This window comes from Erpetoichthys calabaricus, chromosome 9, assembly GCF_900747795.2.
Source record: "Erpetoichthys calabaricus chromosome 9, fErpCal1.3, whole genome shotgun sequence".
NCBI lineage: Eukaryota > Metazoa > Chordata > Cladistia > Polypteriformes > Polypteridae > Erpetoichthys > Erpetoichthys calabaricus.
This window is the reverse complement of record NC_041402.2, coordinates 166,394,676-166,419,467: the sequence shown is the minus strand read 5'-3', so window position 1 is coordinate 166,419,467 and position 24,792 is coordinate 166,394,676. Positions and strand designations below refer to the sequence as shown.

Genomic DNA, 24,792 nt, shown 5'->3' with positions numbered 1-24,792 from the left:
CTGTACTGTGAAGCAGCAGTGTTACTACTGTGCCACTTCACAATAAAACTGTGCCAAAATTAAATAGCCCACTTGAATATGTATTGCATTTCAATGTAGTTAACATATTGGATTGCAATTAATTTTGGAATGAATAAACATGCATACCTTTTGCTTCTTCTTTTTTTTTGCTCTTTTGAACATTTTGCTATTTTTTTCTTTTCTTTTTTTTTTAATTCCTTTGTTTGCCCTTTTATTCACAAGCCATGGGCTGATGTTAATCCTTTCCTTATGGGTCATTTTTAATATTTTGGATCATTGTATATATTTTTTAAACTTTTAAAGCCAAAGCCCCATTTGGCCTGGGGATAGGAACTTGGGCTGCCTAGGTGTGAATCTTTTCTGGGTGGGCTGTGAGGACTCTGGCCTGCTTTTTAATTTATTTGTGTTGGCCTCGCACCACTTTGGCCATTTTGTGTGCTACAATGCACAACACTTCCCTTGTGCACATTACTGCTAGCACAAGGCACTGGCCACATTCTAATGATATAAACAAATTAAGAAAATAGATATAAATTATTGTAATAGGTTCAGGTGGGGCTTTATTCAATTTTGCTTGTGCTTTTGTGTGGGCCAATTTTTAAAAATATATTATTCATCTGGATTCAGTACAAAATACACCCATAAACAAAACTGATCCATGACTATTTAATCCCTTTTTGCTTGCTTTAACACAGATTTCAATTACAATATTTTCATTCCATGGTGATATTAAAAGAACAGCTTATGTAGAAGAATCATGCCTTCAAGGGAAAGGCACTATATAAATTATTATTATTATTATTATTATTATTATCATCATCATCATCAAACACTGATTGTCTCCCATGTTGGAGTTATCTGGGCAATCTGCACAAATCCAAATTGTGAAGTGCACAACACAGATTGATCCTTAGAGCTCAATTTAATACCATCAGAAGAGAATTAGTGATGAACCTAGTAACGGCCATCTTATGCCTTTTACCACAGAAGATCAGTGAGCCATAAAAATCAATATATTGTGAGATTAAACAATTCGGATCAGTGTTATCATGTTGTCCATGAAGAAACATTAGATAATAATAATGCTAATAAATGAAGAGGATGTAGAAGCAGTAATAAACTTGTTTTTTCTTGGTTTCAAGAGTTCTGAGGGAGGAGACTGCAGCCATGAAATTAAGCGACACTTGCTTCTGGGAAGGACAGCTATTGCAAATTTAGACAAGACACTCAAGAGCAGAGATATCACATTGTCAACAAAGGTCTGTATTGTTAAAGCTATGGTGTTTCCAGCAGTGATATAGGAGGACACAGTTGGAAAGTCGTCAAGGTTAAATTTCACAAAAACATTAGAAAGTTTTTCTTTACACAGAGAACCACAGAAACATGGAATAGGCTGCCAAGTAGCGTGTTAGACAATAGGACATTGGGGACCCTCAAATCTGGACTTGATGCTATTTTAGAGGAATTAAATGGATAGAACTTGCAAGCTTTGCTTGGATGAATGGCCTATTCTTGTCTACATTGTTGTATTGTTCTATTGGCTTTTAAAGTTGGACTATCATTAAAGATGAACATAAAATAATTGAGGCTTTTGATCTTTGGTGCTGGAGAAGGCTGCTGAGAATTCCTTGTGACAGCAAGAAGATACAATCAATACCTGAAGAAATACAACCAGAGTGCTCATTGAAAGACTGGATTGTCAAAGAAAAGCTCAAATACTTTGGTTACATAACGAGAAGACAGGATTCCTTTGAGAAGAATCTCATGTTGGGAAAAACCGAAGACAAAAAAGAGAAGAGGAACACAGAGACTAGGATGGATGGATAGCATTAATGAGACTATACATATGACGTTAAAGGAACTCAGAGAAACAGTTTTGGATGGAAAGGCCGGGTGTGCTGAAGTCAGTTAGGTCACACAGTGTCAGACTCGACTGAACAAAAAATTGAAACTCTGGCTTTCATAGAATGTCAGTCAGATTCATAGCTGGTCATTTATTATCTGACCAAGACTTTCAAAGTCAGAAGATGTTCTCAGTCTAAAACACTGTATCTATGTTTCCACAGAAATGTTGAGACACACTAAGAAAAATATTTTTATCAAGTATATCTATAATTATATTTTTACCGCTTTCCACCATGGTGTAGATTGGACCTGAGCTCACGGTTGCAGTATCAGTGAGAGTTCCTGTCTGAGCTGGATCTACTTCTCTCCTCCGGCGCTTTGCTGTGCAGTTCTGTAAGGATTTTAAAAAGAGGGTAAATTTAATGAGGATAATGAGGCCAGTATGCCACTTAGTGACCTAAAAAACTAAAAAAAGTCAATCAATCATTTAGTGAATAAATAAACAAACTGATCACCAGCACTAACTTGTGTGGGGTCATAATGGCCTACCATTCAAAAGAATGTGCCATCTATTAGAAAGTATTCCTGAATTTTTCCACTCTGGTAAGTCTTTGCACTAAATTAAAAAAAAATACTGTTTAAAGAATGCTGATGTAATGTTTAGTCTTTCTGATTCACAGCTTCCTAAGACTTCAGTTCAAATCCTGGTTAGAGCGCTGCCTATAAGAGTGTTTGCATTTCTCCATATGTCTATGTAAACTTTCCTCTGGGTGTTCTGTATCTCTCCTTCATCCCAAAGATTTACAGATTCTGCTGACTAATAGTTCAAAACTAATTAGACATGAGAGGACTTGTGTCATGAGATGGTATAATAATATTACATTTTCATATTTTCATGTAGGAGTTCATGAGGAAACCCATTTTGTTGTTTTGAAGCTATCGTAACTTCACGGGGGAGACTATTATATCAGTGAGGTGCGTGGTCTACAGTACCAATGAGGCGACTATGAAGAGTGATGCAGTACAAAGTTAGGTGTCTTGTCTTCAACCATAACTCTTCAAAGTCCAAACTTGAATGAGAAGTACATGCCCTGGAGTAGGAGTTAAAAAGTACACAATGCTAAATTCCTGTGGTGGGAATTCTACAAAAGTTGCTGAGTTTCTGAAAATGTCCTGGTTCCTGAAAAAAGTTCCTATGGTGGGAAAGAACCTGAAACTGTTTAATTGGGGAATAGTCCAGGAGGTTCATCAGAAACTACAGAGACACAATTGGATGCAATATTCCATTCCAAGAAGAAGCCATGTCATCATTCTCATCCATTCACAGACCATGCAGGAGAAAAGACCAAGACTGAGCCACCTGGTCATCTGAACAAGATGAACTGATTATTACCCAGGTTGTATTAATATTATTTTCCCAACACTCACATTTGAACTCTACTTATATTTTGGGCATACTATTTATAATACATAAATAAATGTGTAACATTTTCTCTTCTGTGTCTTCTGGTATGCTATGTCATTGTCAGGAGCTACAGCTGTAAAAGGAAAGGAGAAGTGCTGAACTACAAGTACCTGGCAATGTGAAAGAGTATGGGATTTGAGACATTTATGGATTACATAATAAATAGGGTAAAAGAGGAATAGAGCCACCATAGGACCCTACCACGACAAAGAAATATGATAGGGGATATTAAATTGGTAGCCCATCAAAGCTTGGTAACTGATTTTGTCAGGATAGGCATCACCTATTTGGCTTTCTGCACTGAGCACATGGGATACTGAAAATTGATGGATTATGTTTTAAATAACTAGACAATTTTGAATCTCATGAGTGTTGTTATGTGTCTACTGCTAGGCCAAAAGGGTACATTAGTATTTAAAATACAAAAGGTACTTGTAATTTTATTAAACGAAATTATTAATGTTTTAGTTTTTTTAATGATGACGGATATAAGATAAAATAAAATAAAGACTGGTATATTAATTATTCTGTTTTTTGTTTATTGTATTCTTTCTATATAATTTCTAGCAATAGATACACTATTTGCTCATCAATGTTCTGAATCCAGTTATTCAAATCCACGGTAATTGGGAACCAGGACCTATGTCAGCAGGATTAACCACAAGGAAGAAACCAGCTGCACATGGAACAGCAGTCCATCACAGGGCACACTGACTGACATGGGACCTGCTGGCAGGTCCAAAACAATGGAGGCTGAGTTTAAAGGGTTAAAGAGATTTTTTTTCTGTTAATCACTGTGAAAAAATCAAAATGAAATTAACTGCATTTCAATGTTTTACAGCAATAAAATGTAAAAATTCCAAGATTACATCTTACCTGAAGAAGGGGCCTGAGTTGCCTCGAAAGCTTGCATATTGTAATCTTTTTAGTTAGCCAATAAAAGGTGTCATTTTGCTTGGCTTTTCTCTAAGAGGATGAATGCTTTTTATAGGCATTGTATATACAATAAAGTGTGATTATTAAAACACCATGGAGTTTCAACCTATGGGACAATAAAAAATGGCTAAAAGACAATGGTAAGTCACTTTAAAACTGCATAGACATAGACTACCTGTCGGAATAAACTGCAAGCTGACTTTTCGCAAAGTCTGGTGATGCAGTGCAGGTAGAAGGTGGAAACAGTGAGGTTTTTGTGCTCCATGAATCGGAAGGCCTCAAATGAAAAGCGGGCCACCTGTTGTTGACCATTGATTTCTATCACTGTCTGTCCATCCTTGCTGCAGCTGCAGGGAAGAAAGGAAACAAGATCTACTGAGCTTCAAGTGTGTTAGTGCAAGTGAAACATACGCATCTTTTTTCTATTCTTTGCTTGCTATTTAAATCAATTAAAGAGAGCTATTTATATCCTATTGAAAGTAGGATATAAATAGGAAAAAAGTAAGAAAGTAGGATACTTCCATCCATCCATTATCCAACCCTCTGAATCCGAACACAGGGTCACGGGGGTCTGCTGGAGCCAATCCCAGCCAACACTGGGCACAAGGCAGGAACCAATCCCGGGCAGGGTGCCAACCACCGCAGGACACACACAAACACACCCACACACCAAGCACACACTAGGGCCAATTTAGAATCGCCAAGCCACCTAACTTGCATGTCTTTAGACTGTGGGAGGAAACCGGAGCGCCCGGAGGAAACCCACGCAGACACGGGGAGAACATGCAAACTCCACGTAGGGAGGACCCGGGAAGCAAACCAAGTAGGATACTTTATAAATCTAAATACTCTGTAAAAAGCCCTCATGCTGGACCCTACAGGAAAATGGGCCACTGTCTCATGTACAAAGGCACTATGCCACCATCTTCATTTATTTGGTGCATACGATGGAGCATTAAATCATGATGTCTATAAAGAAAAGTGTTAAATAATACCAATTAAGAAAAGTACTCACCCAACAAAGAGATCATAATAGGAACTGTTACGAGGAAAGGACTGGGTAGAGGCAAAGCAGCGATCCAGCAAAACATTAAACCTATTGGTTAGAGGAAAAAAGAGAGAGAGTGGAACAGTAGTCGCTAAATCACAAGTAAAAAGAATGCGAATTTGAAAGAACTGCTTTTGGCACAAGTACTAAACTGAATGTTTTCTGTATGCAATGGCAATGTAAGTTGTATTAAATTTCTTCTAATTTATTCATTCATCTTCAACTACATTTTTCTTTTACAGTCATAATATTTGATTTATAATGAAAGATCAAAAGAGCTAAGTCTTTTCAATTTAAGCAAAAGGAGATTAAGAGGCAATATGACTGAAGTTTTAAAAATTATGAAAGGAATTATTACAGGGGATCAGGACTGTTACTTTAAAATGAGTTCAACAAGAACATGGGGATACATTCGGAAACTTGTTAAGGGTAAATTTCACACAAACGTTAGAAAGTTTTTGTTCACACGGAGAACCACAGACACATGGAATATGTGCCAAGTTTCTGAGTAGTGTGGTAGGCCGTAGGACTTTAGGGACCTTCAAAGCTAGACTTGATGTTATTTTGGAAGAATTAAGTGGATAGGACCACTGAGCTTTGTTGGGCTGCATGGCCAGTTTTTATCTAGATTTTTCTAATGTTTTCTTCTTAGGGCTGCATGGTTGATTTCGTGTCCTAGTAGGGGGGGCAAGCCCCCCTGGCGCCTTCGGTGCCCAACCCCCATTTGTGGCCAGTCTGCCGCTCATTTTTTGAAGAGGGGGACTGAACGCACCCCAAGGAGACGCAGCCGCTCCTCTGAAACCCCCTCTTAAACAGTGATACAATGGGAAACAAATCCTCTTTGCTCGATCAGCTGCTGGCTTGCTGCTGCTGCCATGCTTACTGATCTGCATCTCGCGCAGTGCTTCGAACATTTAAAAGGCTGGACAGCAGCTGTGTTACTCTTTGTCTTTTATTTCTGGCCCCGGGCGTGGTTAAATCTCTAATTCTTGTCTCGCAGGACATGACTTCTTGATATTTTTTAGTTTATAATTTAAAAATGGAATAAGAATCTGAAAATCTAACAACATCACATTAAAGTTTGTTAAATTCTGAAAAGAATGATACCAAACATATATACAGTCATGGCCGAAATTATCGGCACCCCTGGAATTTTCCCAGAAAATGCACCATTTCTCCCAGAAAATTGTTGCAATTACAAATGTTTTGGTATACACATTTATTTCCTTTATGTGCATTGGAACAACACAAAAAAATGGAGAAAAAAAGCCAAATCTGACATAATTTCACACAAAACTCAAAAACCGGGCTGGACAAAATTATTGGCACCCTCAACTTAATATTTGGTTGCACGCCCTTTGGAAAAAATAACTGAAATCAAGCGCTTCCTATAACCATCAACAAGCTTGTTACACCTCTCAATTGGAGTTTCCGACCACTCTTCTTTTGCAAACTGCTCAAGGTTTCTCAGATTTGAAGGGCGCCTTCTCCCAACAGCAATTTTGAGATCTCTCCATAAGTGTTCAATCGGATTTAGATCCGGACTCATTGCTGGCCACTTCAGAACTCTCCAGCCATTTGTCTTCAACCATTTCTGGGTGCTTTTAGAGGTATGTTTGGGGTCATTGTCCTGCTGGAACACCCATGACCTCTGACGCAGACCCAGCTTTCTGACACTGGGCCCTACATTGCGCCCCAATATCTTTTGGTAGTCTTCAGATTTCATGATGCCTTGCACACAGTCAAGGCATCCAGTGCCAGAGGCAGCAAAACATCCCCAAAACATCTTAGAACCTCCATCATGTTTGACTGTAGGTACTGTGTTGTTTTCTTCGTAGGCCTCATTCCGTTTTCTGTAAACAGTAGAATGATAAGCTTTACCAAAAAGCTCTACCTTGGTCTCATCTGTCCACAAGACGTTCGTCCAGAAGGATTTTGACTTCCTCAAGTACATTTTGGCAAACTCCAGTGTGGCTTTTTTATGTTTCTGTGTCAGCAGTGGGGTCCTCCTGGCTCTCCTGCCATAGTGTTTCATTTCGTTCAGATGTCGATGGATAGTTCGAGCTGACACTGTTGCACCCTGAGTCTGCAAAACAGCTTGAATATGTTCTGAAGTTGTTTGGGGCTGTTTATCCACCATTTGGACTATCCTTCGTTGCAGTTTTTTTATCAATTTTTCTCTTCCATCCACGTCCAGGCAGATTAGCTACAGTGCCATGTGTTGTGAACTTCTTGATTATGTTGCGCACAGTGGACAAAGGAACACGAAGATCTCTGGAGATGGACTTGTAGCCTTGAGATCGTTGATATTTTTCCACAATTTTTGTTCTCAAGTCCTCAGACAATTCTCTGCTCTTCTTTCTGTTCTCCATGCTAAGTGTGGCACACTCAGACACACAACAGAAAGGTTGAGTCAACTTTTCTCCATTTTAACTGGCTTCAGGTGTGATTGCTATATTGCCAGCACCTGTTTCTTGCCACAGGTGAGTTCAAACGAGCACCATATGCTTGAAATAAAATGATTTACCCTGCGGTGGGTTGGCACCCTGCCCAGGATTGTTTCCTGCCTTGTGCCCTGTGTTGGCTGGGATTGGCTCCAGCAGACCCCCGTGACCCTGTGTTCAGATTCAGTGGGTTAGAAAATGGATGGATGGATGGATTTACCCACAATTTTGAAAAGGTGCCAATAATATTGTCCGGCCCATTTTTGGAGTTCTGTGTGACATGATGTCAGATTTGGCTTTTTTTCTCTATTTTTTTGTGTTGTTCCAATGCACATAAAGGAAATAAACGTGTATACCAAAACATTTGTAATTACAACAATTTTCTGTGAGAAATGGTGCATTTTCTGGGAAAATTCCAGGGGTGCCGATAATTTTGGCTATGACTGTATGTAGGTTTTAAAATAAGCCCGATTTAAAGCGTGACAAAAAATGTCACATAAAATCATTGCCCAAAATAGTTGCACTTTTAGGCTTAGGATTTTAGATATATAGAATAGATTCCCGGAAACATACTTGTGAAGCTTGTTGTATCCAATTTTATTGTTTATTTTTTTTTTGTCTGAATTATTTTCAAAATGCCTTTGTTAAATAGAGCATGAACAAATGTGTTTTCTTTACCCACTTGTAAACTGATCAGATTGCTGTTATTTGTTTTCCTAAGTACAAGTGTGATAAGAAAATGCATAACACACTCAGAGCTTCTCACGAAGAAAACATCTTTCTGTGGAACCCACAGACTCACATGAAAATGGAGTTCATCCTGGCAACATTAAAAATACAAGATAGGAAGTATTCTTAGGTAAGGTTCCAGTCCATTTGACGGCACAATCTCTCACACTGAGCCTGTTTATAGTCACCAAGTAGTCTATCATGCACATTACTAAAATGTCAGAGAGCGACTAGAATACCTAGAAAAAAGTGCAAAGACTTGGGGCAGCAAGCCTGACTTTGATCCCAGTCCTTTAAAGCTGTCAGGGAGACACATCTAGCTCTGTTTGACATTTTCTAGCATCTTTTTAAAATTATGTCTCCAAGCTTACAACTTTTCTCTTCATCATGATATATTTGTGGTACTTTTTAGGTTTACACTCCCTTGATTGTACTGCACAACCCCACTTTTATTGACAGATAGTTAAGAACAAGTGAGATTCTTTTTAAACTATGATTAAAGTTCTGATTCTCAGATAAGCTGTCTCAGTATTGTAGGTATTAAAAACACCAACACTGTCTAAGAGCGAGGTGACATTGATAACTTAGGAGGCTGAACATTTCTAGTATTATGAGGGATAACACAGTAAAAAAACATGTTAGATACAAATGGTGCACTGAATGCTACTTAGAGTCAAGTTTTTGATTTTTAAAAATTTGTAGACTTTTCTGAAAATCTTAATTTTCTCATTTTGCGATATTGAGTATAGGTTGATGGGCAAATGTGGCAAATTTATAAGTTTAAAATTAAATCTACAACACAACAAAGTGGGCAGAAAGTGAAGGGTTCGGAATACTTTCTGAAGACACTGTAACTGTTTACAGCAGTCAGTCAGTGAGACGCAGCAAGTGAAACTGTGAACCATGCTATTTCTGTTTTACAATACTTCTAGTCACATTGCTGTTATGAATGAGAGTTGTGACCCTTTCTAATGAATTTGTGTTTTTTGGGCATTTGTTTTTCTAATCATGGGTTTTGAAGCATCCTGCAACCAATGGTGACAAGGTTTTTTTGATCTATAATTTATTTAAATTAGTTTGTGCACGTTCATGTCTTGTTTTGGCCCTAGTCTGTTTTTCACATTGTTTATGATTGCCAGAACATCGCTAAGGATATGCATTGTCCTATCTTGGATGATGCTGCTATAATTCATCACTGTTCAGGTGAAGTATTTGATTACGAATTGGATATCAACCCTAAACTGCCCTTGGACCACTTCATGTGATATATCCGATTAAATACAAGGATAAAAGGTCAACAGTGGGCATTTCCTAGTCATCTGAGACTGAGGATAAGACTTTGTGTTATTTTCTTTGTTTGTATAATTCTTGGTAGTCGACTTCTTTGATCTGGCCTTTAACTTCAATTTAGGGTTTAGTTTCTGGTATTGAAACCCGTGTTTTTCTTTCTTGACTATATTCCATCTCCCAATAATTTTTTTTGCAATATCTGCTTATAGCAAGGAAGTTTGGGATTTAAAAATCAGGTGGGCTTGCCTATGGTGTGACCCAGCTGAACTTCTAGGGTTTTCACTTGCATCTTAAGAAAGTTTTTCAGCCTTCTCCTCTTGCCAGAACAATGACACAGGATTTTCTGCAAAACTGTTAATTCTGCTGTCCAATCCTTGCTTTGTGAGATTACAACCTGTTTCCCAATCTGAAGGTCTACCTCCTTGGAATGCAAAATACTAGTGACATGATTGATGGAGTAAATGTCCATGTCTCCTTTGTAAAACTTCTTATGTTCTTATGACAGAGATGTCAAGTTATCGACAAAAGAGATGATGCACAAACAACAGTTAGATTTGCTGTCCAGCCATTTTCCATCTGGACTTTTCAGGATATCCTCATGTATGCATGTTTTTTTTTTCTACATGTACCCACATCCCAAAAATATGTGAGTTAAGTTGAAGGCTACATTGGCCCAGATTGACCAATGTATGTGGGGGTACCCAAAAATCCCCAGTATCAGTCAATAACACGGGAATAGAATGTAAATACGCCACTAGGTATCTTATGCTGAGTTTCTGGTTAATCAGTCTGCTGAGTGGTATCATGCTGAATCGATTTATTATGTATTTCTAGCATTTATTCTACAGTCGTTCTTGTTATTTGGGCGATATTTTTTCTTTAAGCCACCATTGCAGATTTTCAAGAGTCAAACATGATTATGTTTTTCGATGTTGACAGACTTGCTCCTAAAAATTTTGTTCCCCATAGACAGACCATTATTCAGCGACATTATATTGAACCACTGAGGCTTCTACTGAAAAGCGTTAGGAAAAAAATGTCCGGAGAACTGAGGCACCAAAAACTGGATTTTGAACAATGACAATGCACCTACACACATCACGCTGTGGGGCAAAGAGTTTTTGACCAAAAGCAATGTGGTTGTTGCTTCACAATTTATGTATTCACAAGATCTTGCTCCCATGGGTCTTCATTTTGTTCTTAAAATTAAAATTGAGACTGAAGGAAAGAAGATTTACTACCAAGGAAGAAATGCAGGAAATGTTTCCAGGAAGGGCAGGGACAAAAGTATTTTGAAGGTCAGGGATTTGCTACAAGTTTTGTAGAAAAGTTTTTTTTTAAGAATTTCAGACATTTTTGTATTCCACTCACCTATGTGAGTGAAATAACAGTTATCTCCACGCTCTTTGAGAGATATAAACTGTTGACACAGAGAAAGAGTTTAGGAAACAAAATGGAGAACTTGAAAGTCCTCAAAGCGTGTTCTGGTGTCTTTTTGGGAATTTATGAGGGAATGCACCCCAGAAAGGAGCATAGATGTGCACATTTAGCAGTCAAACACATGTAAGTTGGGGATAAGACACAGCTGAGTCTCAAAAGGTGGAATATCACTTTACCAATCTTAGAAAAAAAGCATGGGGTTAGGGTTGCACTGCTGCGAGATAATAACTTTGTGGCACTTAATGGAGAAGAAGAACCACACTCTGTTAATTGAGGAGTAGAGATAAATGTAACCATCCGAGATTATGGATAACTCTTTAAGACTTTATGCTTTTTTCTTTGTTTCTGTAATCCTTGGTAATAAACATTTTGTCTCTGGTCAATGGGCTTCAGTTTTGGTTACCCAAGTTCCTGAATTTTTATTTTGTTCTCTGTTTGACTAAAATCTTATCTTTGGGGTTTTACCTGTCAGTCAGATTTGTTGCTTTTACTTCAACAAAAATTCTTTTTTTCAGCTGTAAGCCACTTGTTGGAATAATCAGCTTACTCACATAGTTTCGGCTCTGTAAAAATGTAGAAAACAAAGAAAGCAGATAGATTAAAATCTTTGCAGAACTGTATATTATCATTTGGCTAAACCATTGTTTTGGTGTCTTTTAGGAGAATAATTTCAATGAAATTATCTCTAAATTCTTGTAGATGGAGAAGAAATGCGACTATTGAATGACATGATAACAGTAAGTTAACTTGTTGAAGACAAGATGCTAGATAAGACTAAAAAATCCATGTCTGTCTGCTGTGATGAAGAGGTCATAAGTGTCAGGTTTGCTTTTTATGTATTTTATGTAAATTCATTTTATTATTCTTCTGATTGAAACCTGGTAGAACAGTTAGTGATATTATAGGTACCAGTTAACCGGCTGAAACATACTTTTCAAAAGAAAGCTTGTTCAGACTTGCAGATGACCAAAGCTAAAAGCAACAGTCATAAAAGGCACAATCAGATCAGCTGTTTATTATTACTTTGGGTTTACAAAAAAAAAAAAAAAATAGATCGTCAGGGTCAAATATTCAGGTGTTTCTCTATCTTAATCTTGGACAAATGGTGCCAGGTTAAGATTTTTATGGTACTGTTCATTAAAACATACTGTATGTGTGCTTATATTTGTATGTAATTTTCACTTATTGTCCATCTTCATGAAGAACATATACAAGATAAGGTAAACTGAATAGAATTACATGAAATCGATTGATTCTAAGCTACCTATTTGGGTACAAATATGTGAGTGTGTGTGTAGGTATATACAGTATGGAGTGCTGCAATGGAATTGTGCCCATTTAGGGCACTGTTGCTTTCTACTCAGTGCTACAAAAATAGGCTCCAGCCTACTATGATCCTGAACTGGATTAAGGATGTTGGAAAATATTATGTTTATATCCATCCATTTTCCAACCCGCTGAATCCGAACACAGGGTCACGGGGGTCTGCTGGAGCCAATCCCAGCCAACACAGGGCACAAGTCAGGAACCAATCCTGGGCAGGGTGCCAACCCATTTTATGTTTATGTAAAATACATAATGAAAAGTTTGTATAAAATAGTTATTGATTAATTGATTGCATGACAAATTTATTATTCAGTCATAGATGAATCATTGATCATAGTTCATCTATAAATTTCAATATTTTTTTTTTATTTTATTTTAAGTTGTTGTATTGACAGGAATCTTGGGCAGCATCTAAAAAGAAACCTACCTCATTTGTCTTTGGATATAATTTAAGAGTCTGTATTCATATAAAATGATGATCAATTAACTGATTCCATGCAAAATAATAAAAAAGCTGATAAACACATTATTTTGATTGATATGGTATTATCAATAACCCAGTTTTGCCAGGTCCACAGTTTTTAGGACAAGTGGGCTATTTTACATTGACATCCACATTAATAAAAGGGCTACCACAGGTTGTGTTTTTTGGGCTGCATTTATTTAACACTGTATTTTTTGGATATTTTTCAAACCCCCTCTATCTGACTTATAAGCATTTTTTTTTCATCTTTTGGGTACCCCTTCCCCTGATTTTCGCACCTAATCCACCGCTTGACAATGCAACATAGTTTTTGGGATGCTGCTTTGTCAAAGTCAAGTATTGGACTGAGTTCTTGCACCACTACATGATTTTTGAGCTGTCTTTGACCCATAATTTTTTTTATGAACCTGGCAACCCTGCATTCACTGTATGTCAATGCTTCTCAACCTTCACTTCTAACTGGGTGTACATCCTAACACAGCCTGGATTATACAAAAATAAAATACATTCAAAATATATTTAGAAAAATTACATTGGTATAAATATGAATAATTTTTAAATATGTTACATTATAGTTCAAAAATACATATATTTAATTCCACCGGGGGGGGGGGGGTAAATGTTAACATTATACAAAGTTATTGTCTGTTTTACCTGCATTTTTATCACTTTTTAATTTAATAATGTTTTTTATCAGTATGCTGCTGCTGGAGTATGTGAATTTCCCATTGGGATTAATAAAGTATCTATCTATCTATCTATCTATCTATCTATCTATCTATCTATCTATCTATCTATCTATCTATCTATCTATCTATCTATCTATCTATCTATATTACAACATCATCAAATAAACATGAAATACAGTCAGTCAGTCAGTCATTATCCAACCCGCTATCTCCTAACTACAGGGTCAGCCAGCAGTGGGCACAAGGAAGGGAACAAACCCTAGGCAGGGCGCCAGCCCACCACAGGGCGCACACACACACGCACACCAAGCCCACACTAGGGACAATTTAGAATCACCAATGCACCTAACCTGCATGTCTTTGGAGTGTGGGAGGAAACCGGAGCGCCCGGAGGAAACCCACGCAGACACGGGGTGAACATGCAAACTCCACACAGGGAGGACCCGGTAACTGAAATATATCGCAAAATATATAAATTATTGCCATTTTTGTATATTGCAAAATATTTTTCAAAAATATAAAAACATATTTCTCAACATACTGTATTTTAAAATACTAATATTCTATAAAACACATTTTACAAAATATATTTCAATATACTTTTAAATATACTCTAAGTTCTAGTTATATAGTACTGTACAATCTATTTTACAGTACAGTATATAGATATTTTGATATAAATTTCATGTTCATCATTTTTGCACAGTATATTAAAGTATATTTTAAAAATATGTCAACTTGTCATTGAAAATACCCTCCAATAGATCTAAAAGATATTTCCTGTATTAACATTTATTCTAGATCAAATTGCACTGTGATGTGGCACAAATTAAAAACCCATTATTAACCGAGCACAGGTAAGTAATAAGGCTGTAACCTCCAACGTTCTGTCCTCAGTACAGTCCTTTGTTTGTAAATGGTAATTAAAAGTAGCTGATTTCAAATAAATTGTATGTAAAGCACTTTTTACTTCTCTAACACTCTTGCTTTTCATTATGATTTTGGATTGTTGCTTTGCATTTAGATGTGCTACAGGAGAATCTACAACTTTCCACAAGTAGAAAATTTGGTGCTTTAATATTCTGGGCCCATTTATAGTTAAAATTGTTAGCCTGACAATCAGTTTATTATTATCTCCAGAAACTATTTTGAAGACAAATGTGTAACAAATTGTTAGCACTTAAAACATTTTTTACTGTTTTTCATGAAATGTCAAAAAACAACAATTTACAGTACACGTTTCGTACATTGCAGCCTATATTTACTGAAACGTCTCTCTACTTGAACCATTCATAGTGGGCTGCAGGGAGATCATAATATCTTTGGATTCATTGGGAAGCTTGTAGTGAACTTTTTCCAGGTTAAAAGGTTAGATCAACATGGCCTGTCATAAGTAGGGAGCTGTGCTCAAAATATATTTGATGTCTTATATACGCAATGTATTTGGAATTTTGTTGTTTGCAATATCCATCCATCCATCCATCCATTGTCTCCCGCTTATCCGAGGTCGGGTCGCGGGGGCAGCAGCTTGAGCAGAGATGCCCAGACTTCCCTCTCCCCGGCCACTTTTTCTAGCTCTTCCGGGAGAATCCCAAGGCGTTCCCAGGCCAGTCGAGAGACATAGTCCCTCCAGCGTGTCCTGGGTCTTCCCCGGGACCTCCTCCCGGTTAGACGTGCCCGGAACACCTCACCAGGGAGGAGTCCAGGAGGCATCCTGATCAGATGCCCGAGCCACCTCATCTGACTCCTCTCGATGCGGAGGAGCAGCGGCTCTACTCTGAGCCCCTCCCGGATGACTGAGCTTCTCACCCTATCTTTAAGGGAAAGCCCAGACACCCTGCGGAGGAAACTCATTTCAGCCGCTTGTATTCGCGATCTCGTTCTTTCGGTCACTACCCATAGCTCATGACCATAGGTGAGGGTAGGAACATAGATCGACTGGTAAATTGAGAGCTTCGCCTTGCGGCTCAGCTCCTTTTTCACCACGACAGACCGATGCAATGCCCGCATTACTGCGGATGCCGCACCGATCCGCCTGTCGATCTCACGCTCCATTCTTCCCTCACTCTGTGAACAAGACCCCGAGATACTTGAACTCCTCCACTTGGGGCAGGATCTCGCTACCAACCCTGAGAGGGCACTCCACCCTTTTCCGGCTGAGGACCATGGTCTCGGATTTGGAGGTGCTGATTCTCATCCCAGCCGCTTCACACTCGGCTGCGAACCGATCCAGAGAGAGCTGAAGATCACGGCCTGATGAAGCAAACAGGACAACATCATCTGCAAAAAGCAGTGACCCAATCCTGAGCCCACCAAACCGGACCCCCTCAACACCCTGGCTGCGCCTAGAAATTCTGTCCATAAAAGTTATGAACAGAATCGGTGACAAAGGGCAGCCCTGGCGGAGTCCAACTCTCACTGGAAACGGGTTCGACTTACTGCCGGCAATGCGGACCAAGCTCTGGCACCGATCGTACAGGGACTGAACAGCCCTTATCAGGGGGGCCGGTACCCCATACTCTCGGAGTACCCCCCACAGGATTCCCCGAGGGACACGGTCGAATGCCTTTTCTAAGTCCACAAAACACATGTAGACTGGTTGGGCAAACTCCCATGCACCCTCCAGGACCCTGCTAAGGGTATAGAGCTGGTCCACTGTTCCGCGACCAGGACGAAAACCACACTGTTCCTCCTGAATCCGAGGCTCGACTATCCGACGGACCCTCCTCTCCAGGACCCCTGAATAGACTTTTCCAGGGAGGCTGAGGAGTGTGATCCCTCTGTAGTTGGAACACACCCTCCGATCCCCCTTCTTAAAGAGGGGGACCACCACCCTCCTTTAACCGTCACCTTATCGTGGTGGAGGGGTTTGCGTGTCCCAATGATCCTAGGAGCTCTGTTGTCCGGGGCTTTATGCCCCTGGTAGGGCCACCCAAGGCAAACTGATCCTAGGTGAGGGATGAGACCAAAGAGCGGTTAAACAAACCTCCTATGACGAAAAACAATTTTGGACGGCGTTTTCCCTTGCCCGGACGCGGGTCACCGGGGCCCCACTCTGGAGCCAGGCCTGGAGGTGGGGCTCGATGGCGAGCGCCTGGTGGCCGGGCCTGCACCCATGGGGCTCGGCCGGGCACAGCCCGAAGAGGCAACGTGGGTCCCCCTTCCCATGGGCTCACCACCTATGGGAGGGGCCAAGGAGGTCGGGTGCAGTGTGAGTTGGGTGGTGGCCGAAGGCGGGGACCTTGGCGGTCCGATCCTCGGCTACAGAAACTGGCTCTTGGGACGTGGAATGTCACCTCTCTGAAGGGAAGGAGCCTGAGCTAGTGCGCGAAGTTGAGAGGTTCTGGCTAGATATAGTCGGACTCACCTCGACGCACAGCTTGGACTCTGGAACCAATCTCCTTGAGAGGGGCTGGACTCTCTACCACTCTGGAGTTGCCCCCGGTGAGAGGCGCCGAGCAGGTGTGGGTATACTTATTGCCCCCCAACTTGGAGCCTGTACATTGGGGTTTACCCCGGTGGACGAGAGGGTAGCCTCCCTTCGCCTTCGGGTGGGGGGACGGGTCCTAACTGTTGTTTGTGCGTATGCACTGAACAGCAGTTCGGAGTACCCACCCTTTTTGGAGTCCCTGGAGGGGGTGCTAGAGGGCATACCTTCTGGGGACTCCCTCGTTCTGCTGGGAGACTTCAATGCTCACGTGGGCAATGACAGTGAGACCTGGAAGGGCGTGATTGGGAGGAATGGCCCCCCTGATCTGAACCCGAGCGGTGTTTTGTTATTGGACTTCTGTGCTCGTCACGGATTGTCCATAACGAACACCATGTTCAAGCATAGGGGTGTTCATATGTGCACTTGGCACCAGGACACCCTAGGCCTCAGTTCGATGATCGACTTTGTGGTCGTGTCGTCGGACTTGCAGCCACATGTCTTGGACACTCGGGTGAAGAGAGGGGCGGAGCTGTCAACTGATCACCACCTGGTGGTGAGTTGGCTTCGATGGTGGGGGAGGATGCCGGTCAGGCGTGGTAGGCCCAAACGTGTTGTGAGGGTCTGCTGGGAACGTCTGGCAGAGCCCCCTGTCAGAAGTAGCTTCAACTCCCACCTCCGGCAGAACTTCGACCACATCCCGAGGGAGGTGGGGGACATTGAGTCCGAATGGGCCATGTTCCGTGCCTCTATTGTTGAGGCAGCTGACCGGAGCTGTGGCCGTAAGGTGGTCGGTGCCTGTCGTGGCGGCAATCCCCGAACCCGTTGGTGGACACCGGCAGTGAAGGATGCCGTCAAGCTGAAGAAGGAGTCCTACAGGACCCTTTTGTCCTGTGGGACCCCGGAGGCAGCTGATAGGTACCGGCAGGCCAAGCGGAATGCGGCTTTGGTGGTTGCTGAGGCAAAAACTCGGGCGTGGGAGGAGTTTGGGGAGGCCATGGAGAATGACTTTCGGACGGCTTCGAGGAGATTCTGGTCCACCATCCGGCGTCTCAGGAAGGGGAAGCAGTTCAGTGTCAACACTGTATATGGTGGGGATGGTGCGCTGCTGACCTCGACTCGGGACGTTGTGGGTCGGTGGGGGGAATACTTCGAAGACCTCCTCAATCCCATTAACGTGCCTTCCAATGAGGAAGCAGAGCCTGGGGACTCAGAGGTGGGCTCCCCCATCTCTGGGACTGAGGTCACCGAGGTGGTCAAAAAACTCCTTGGTGGCAGGGCCCCGGGGGTGGATGAGATACGCCCGGAGTTCCTCAAGGCTCTGGATGTTGTAGGACTGTCTTGGCTGACACGCCTCTGCAACATCGCATGGACATCAGGGACAGTGCCTCTGGATTGGCAATATCCATCCATCCATTTTATAAACTCACTTTACTCTGAGAAGTGTTGTGGGGAAGCTGGAGGGCATCCCAGCAAGCTTAGGGTGTAAAAGAGGCATAATGACTCACATGCTCACACGCACACACACACACAGAAAGTTGACAAAAATCTTATAAATATACACCTGGACAAGACACCAGTCCTTTACCGGTGAACAGAAGCACACATACAAGAAAATGCAGACTAGGGCCGATTTCATAACATCAGTTCATCTAACTTGCATGTTTTAAAGGTTGCACTCATTCCAAAAGTCCAAGAGTCACGAGCAGAGCTGGTGTTAATATTGGAAGAGAGGAAGAAAACACAGGAAAACAAAACAGAAATGCATAGAGAAAGACAGTGAGAAAGTGGGGTAGCTATACATGCCACCCTATAAATAAGGAGAAAATACAGTATGTAATAGTCATGCCTAGTGGAGCAACAGTATTTGTTTTGTCATTTATTCTGTATGAAATTTCTATTCTCATTTCTTTTATCCCTCATTGTAGTTAGTGTTTAACCAACCTGAGAGGACTGAGAATTCTTGGTCTGATGCATGTTTGCAGGTATGAAACGATGATGAATCAGTAATCTGTCTCACCTCATAAAGTTGAATGCTCAGAGTGCTGATGAAGGATCCATTGTTGTCCTTTACTGCAATACTTATTCCTGTCCTGTAAGAGAAAAGAGGAATTTTGCAAAATCCATCTATCCATCCATCCAGGAGCCTATCCAGGCAATCATCAGGCACAAGACTGGAACAGCACCTGGACAGGCTGGCAGTCCATCACAGAGTGAACACACACAAAAACACACATAGGCCAATTCAGCAACACCAATCCACCTAACCTGCAAGTCTTCAGACCATGGGAAGAACTGGAGCACCTTCAGGTGGACACAGGGAGAACTTGCAAACTCCATGCTGGAAGCAAAGGGGATGTGAAGTCGAGCCTCTTTATTGCAAGGAAGCAGTACTACCACTGTGCCATCATGCATCCCTTTGGAAAATCATTACACATTAAACATTCACTGCCAGGGTAGTCCATTTTTTTTAGAGCTAAGCTTGCGTTTCTGAGCTGAATGGTGCCTCCCAAAATATGTTAAGGGAACCTTCTGAGAAGTTGAATAGAAGGAGTGTTAATAGCTATCATTTATTGGAAGAGAGGGCTCTCCATGACCCAACTGTAAACAAAATGATACTTTTCATTCACTTTTAGCCCTGTTTCAGTTTGTGATGTTAAGGATGGAGTTGTCCATAAGATATGCGGTACACAGAGTATATCTGCTTGATATAATCTACCAAACAATGTGAGGAAGCAGAATCATAATGTTTCAAGAGTAAAAAGATCTAGATGAATAGAAGGCAATTGATAAGTAGGTTTAAAAAAATATGCGATGTATCCAACATGCAACTCTCCAAGCATAAAGCTGAGATCTCTGTAGAACGAAACCTACATTAGCAATTTTGCTTAAAATCAAAAGATGTCACAGTTACTATGATTGTAAAATGTTTAACAAGTGTCCTCAGCTTGAGAGATCAGCTTTTGGATTATTGTTTCCACAGGCTCATATCTGACACATAGGCACACTCACAGAGAAAGCTGACAAAATCATATTTAACAATGCAAAAAATCTTGCAAATCTGTTGAAAACACATTAAAAATGTGAGTGTGTCACTACACTTTCCCATTATTTATATTAAAATATACTGTGCATACATCTAGATTGATATGATAAAAATGTTAGCTTTGAATACATAATGTAAGCTCTGAAAACTGAAGGTACGCCTCATAGAAAGGATTTAGAAGTCATGATGGACCTGGCAACATCACCTGCCAGACAGTGGTCAGAAGCCATTAAGAAGGCTAACAGAATGTCAGGTTATATAGCGCCTTGATGTGTGGAGTATAAGTCGCAGGAGGTTCTGCTCAAGCTTCATAACACACTGGTGAGGCCTCATCTGGAGTACTGGGTGCAGTTTTGGTCTCCAGGTTATAAAAATGACATAACAGCACTAGAAAAACTCCAGAGGAGAACTGCTAGGTTGATTCCAGGGTTATAGGGGATGAACTGTGAAAGAAGATTAAAAGAGCTGAACTTTTTTAATTTAAGCAAAAGAAAGGAGACATGACTGAAGTGTTTAAAAATATGAAGTGAATTAGTGCAGTGGATTGAGATTGGCACTTTAAAATGAGTTCATCAACAACACAGGGACACAGTTGGAAACTTGTTAAGGGTAAATTTCACACAAATATTAAGAACTTTTTCTTTACACAGAGAACGACGGACAAATGGAATAAGTGACCAAGTACTGTGGTAGACAGTAGGAATTTAGGGACCTTCAAAACTCGACTTGATGTCATTTTGGAAGAAATAAGTGGATAGGACTGGTAGGCTTTGTTTGGCCTGTTCTCAAATAAATTGTTCTAATATAAACACACATATATAATTTACTGTGTATTTAGGGAAATAAAAAAAACAATAAGATAGTAGATTAAAAATATACAGAAAAATGCCAAATTCAAAAAACACACACAGACACAAAGGTTAAAAAAAAACTAAATTGCTGTGCATTTTGAAATATATTAAAGGCTGTCAACTGAACGGCAAAAGCAATGAAAGTAAGTTTAATGTCCCCATTTATTTCAATTTGAAGGTAGAGAAAAGCCAAGCAAAATGACACCTTTTATTGGCTAACTAGAAATTTGAAGGAATTTGAAGGTCATATTTATTGTCACATATGCACAATACAATGAAACAATTACAGCACAGTTACATGTTTCTCACAGATCATTGACAGAACAATAATAACAACTGTTATAGCTAAAATTCTATTCACCAGCATGTTATACATTCCTTTGTATATTTTTGGGCTGCAGTAGGCATTTTGATTGTTACTTTTTCCAAATAAAGATTTAAGTGAGTAATTATTTTTTTCTCTCGACTCTATTTTGTATTATTGTGTCTGTCTCTGTGGTTTACAGAGTTAGCATAACGCTTGCTATGGTGGTTGCATGAGGATGTGTCCACGGTAACTCTTTGCTTAATATCCAGGTCACAGGATATACAGTAAAGTTTGACTTCTGGGGCTTCAGAATTATTTGAGTCTGTGGATAGTACTAAGAATCTAAATCACATACTTATGAAAAGTTTCATTTGGCTAAAGACGAGTTGCTGATCTTCAACTTCAAGTTTAGATTACGTTTTGGTGTTGGTGCTAGGTTTTCTGTCTTCCTGGTTAATGTCCTCTTGCTTTCTTTTGCTCAAATCTAATCTTTCTTTCCATGTTGTTTTATGGATTCATGGTGTGCCTCTTCCAGTGGCATAAAAACAGCACTAAATATAACATTATACATTAAATGAAACAAAGGATTAAAATAACAAACACACTGATCTCAAAATAAGTGACTATTAAATAGCCTTTGTATCTAGCAGAATGCAATGAGAAATCATGCAAGTCTAGCAGATTTATGTTCTTTTTTGTTCTTTATTTCTTTATTTCGCCTTATACAATTTCTTGTATTAGGAATCTTGTAGTTTTCGCATACCCCTTGGGGTCAGAGCGCAGGGTCAACCATTGTACAGCGCCCCTGGAGCAATTACAGGTTAAGGGCCTTGCTCAAGGGCCCAGCAGAGCAGTGGCCTTTTTGGCAGTGACGGGGATTCGAACCGGCAACCTTTGGGATACCAGCGCAGATCCTTAGCCTCAGAGCCACCACTCCTCCCCTAGATTAAATGTCTTCCTGAATTTAGCAGTTCTTCTACTAAAATTATTAGAAATAGTTTGAATCCAGGGCTGGAATATGAAAACTAAGTCTAGAAACTTGCTTAGTTCTTAAAATAGGAAGTCAAGTCAATCTTTTGTTGAAATGAAACAAAAACCTAAAGCATTGTCAAAACAGACTGGGAAACTAATGTGAAAAGGTTTGTAAACTTATTAAAAATCAAAAGCTGAAATCTGTAATTCATAGAATTATGCAGACCCTTTGTGGTGGCACTCCAAATTGTGGTCTGGTGCATCCGGTTTCCTTGAAATCCCCTTGTGATGTGTCTAGAACTTGATTGGAGTCGACCTGTTGCAAATTGAATGGCTTGGACATTGTTAAGCAAGGCACAAACCTGTGCATGTAAGGTCCACAAATCACACTGATTGTCAAGAAAAAATCCAAGGAATGAAGTCCAAGGAACTCTGTAGTTGCCCGTAATCATACTGTGGTAAGGCAAAGATGAGGGACATCCTAAAACTTTAGGACTTCCCAGGAGGACGGTGGTCTCAATAAGTGAAGTAGGTTGAAACCATCAGGACTGTTTCTAGAGATGCCTGTCTCCTCAAATTGAGCAAACAGGAAAAAAGGGCCTTTGTCAGTGAATTACCAAGATGGTCACTGTATCAAAGCTTCAGACATCTTCTGCTGAGAATTTATGGGAGTGTTGATATACAGAAGCCACTTTTGAGTAAAAAGCATGTGACAGTTTAAATAATAATTTATAATTCTTTTGCATTTATATAGCGATTTTCTCACTACTCAAAGTGCTCAGCAATTGCAGGTTAAGGGCCTTGCTCAAGGGCCCAACAGAGTAGAGACTCTTTTTGGCATTTACGGGATTTGAACCGATTGCCAGTGCAGATCCCTAGCCTCAGAGCCACCACTCCACCTAATGACTCTGAGAGCATTAGAGACAGATTCTCTGGTCTGAAGAGACTTACCCAAGAAGACTCAAAGCCGTGATTGCTGCCAAAGGGGATTCTCCAAAGCACTGAATTAAGGGTCCAAAAGAATGAGGATTTCTGTTTTCGATTTTTAATACATTTGCAAACCTTCCTGAAAACACAATTTAACTTTGTCCTTATGGGTTACGGAGTGTAGATTGATGGACAAAAATGGCAAATGAATCCATTTAAAATTCAATCTACCACACAATAAATTGTGCAGAAAGTGATGCCAGGAGTAAGCAACCAGTAGACATGATGAGAGTGGAGATTCTGCCAATGAGGGCAAATTCAGAGCATGTACTGTTTGCAAAGTATTCTTATATTTTGACAACTCACTTTGTCTTTATCTGTGTTTTCAATAATTCTGATATGTCGCAGTCCACTCAGAATTACTTTATTGTTGCTAATAAAGGTACATACAGTTCAGTACAAGTTCATAGTAACAGAAGAATCATCTTTGCATTAATTGTATAACATTCTGAAGTAACGCACTTCTGAAAACCTATGAAGTACAGACCAAGTATTTCAACAGAAAATGTTTTCATTCTGTAGAATCATACAATGATGGTGTTCAGCATGTTCTTTCTAAATATAAAAATAATTCTGAACTATGATGGTAATGCTTACAGTTAAGGTACATTTGGTATCCACCTAATTAAAGGAGAAGTGTCAGCGTGTCCGTCTGTGTGTCCATCCGGTTGCTATGTCTTTGTCATTCCAGAAAATGGCGCATCACAAGCATTACCACTGCTTTTATGAGTCAATGACATATAATGGCATATAAGAGAGACATAGGCATTGTATGGTTAATTAATGCTGAGGTCTACATGATTTATTTAGATTTCAACCCATCTTAGATGGTAGCACAGATACTTTGACATAATTAGATGGTAGTTCCTTTGCTCTTTCTGCATGTTAAAATGTATTATATTAGGAAAATAAAGTATGTCCACAGTAGGGGAAGTGTAGTATTTTTTTCTAATAATTGATCATAATCAGCAAACAAGGACAAATATTTTTGCCAAAGTTGTAAATATTATAAGGCCCAGTTGTAACATCCTAATTTTCAGTGTGACAAAAAACACAAAGATGAAAGAAGGCAGTAATTAGTGTCTGAGGTTAAAATGTAACACATCTTGTCACATAGAGTATGGTACCATACAACACTGTTTGTCACACTAACAAAGAAACATGTAAGTGGTTCTAAACATAAGTCCTCTAAGGAGGAATCACTCATAAAACTAAAACACTGATACAAATGTGTCTAAAACTCTCCTCTGAATGCTGAGAGTAACTGCACCTTACAGTGTTCAATTAGACCAAAGTTAACTGATTAAAAGAGATCATAGGAAGAAACCTAAACTGAGGCCAAGTGACAGAATAAGATCATATTTTAAAGAGATATGTAGGTTGTATACTCTGACTATATTTGGAAAGGACTTGAATGTTAATGTTACATAACACACTAAACATTATTGTAGATTTTTGAAGGTAGCAATCCTGCCAGTATGAAGT

At 40.0% G+C, this 24,792-nt stretch overlaps 1 protein-coding gene across 1 annotated transcript in view; it reads right to left on the bottom strand.

The window, feature by feature from the left end:
- Positions 1 to 24,792, bottom strand: part of LOC114658242 (zona pellucida-like domain-containing protein 1) — a 42,862-nt gene that overhangs the window by 6,154 nt on the left and 11,916 nt on the right. Inside the window, exons 5-9 of the mRNA XM_028810386.2 lie at positions 19,165 to 19,237; positions 11,684 to 11,781; positions 5,283 to 5,363; positions 4,443 to 4,614; positions 2,149 to 2,257 (exon numbers count right to left, since the gene is read on the bottom strand). Coding sequence (XP_028666219.1) covers positions 2,149 to 2,257; positions 4,443 to 4,614; positions 5,283 to 5,363; positions 11,684 to 11,781; positions 19,165 to 19,237 — 533 coding nt within the window. The remainder of the gene's footprint in view (positions 1 to 2,148; positions 2,258 to 4,442; positions 4,615 to 5,282; positions 5,364 to 11,683; positions 11,782 to 19,164; positions 19,238 to 24,792) is intronic.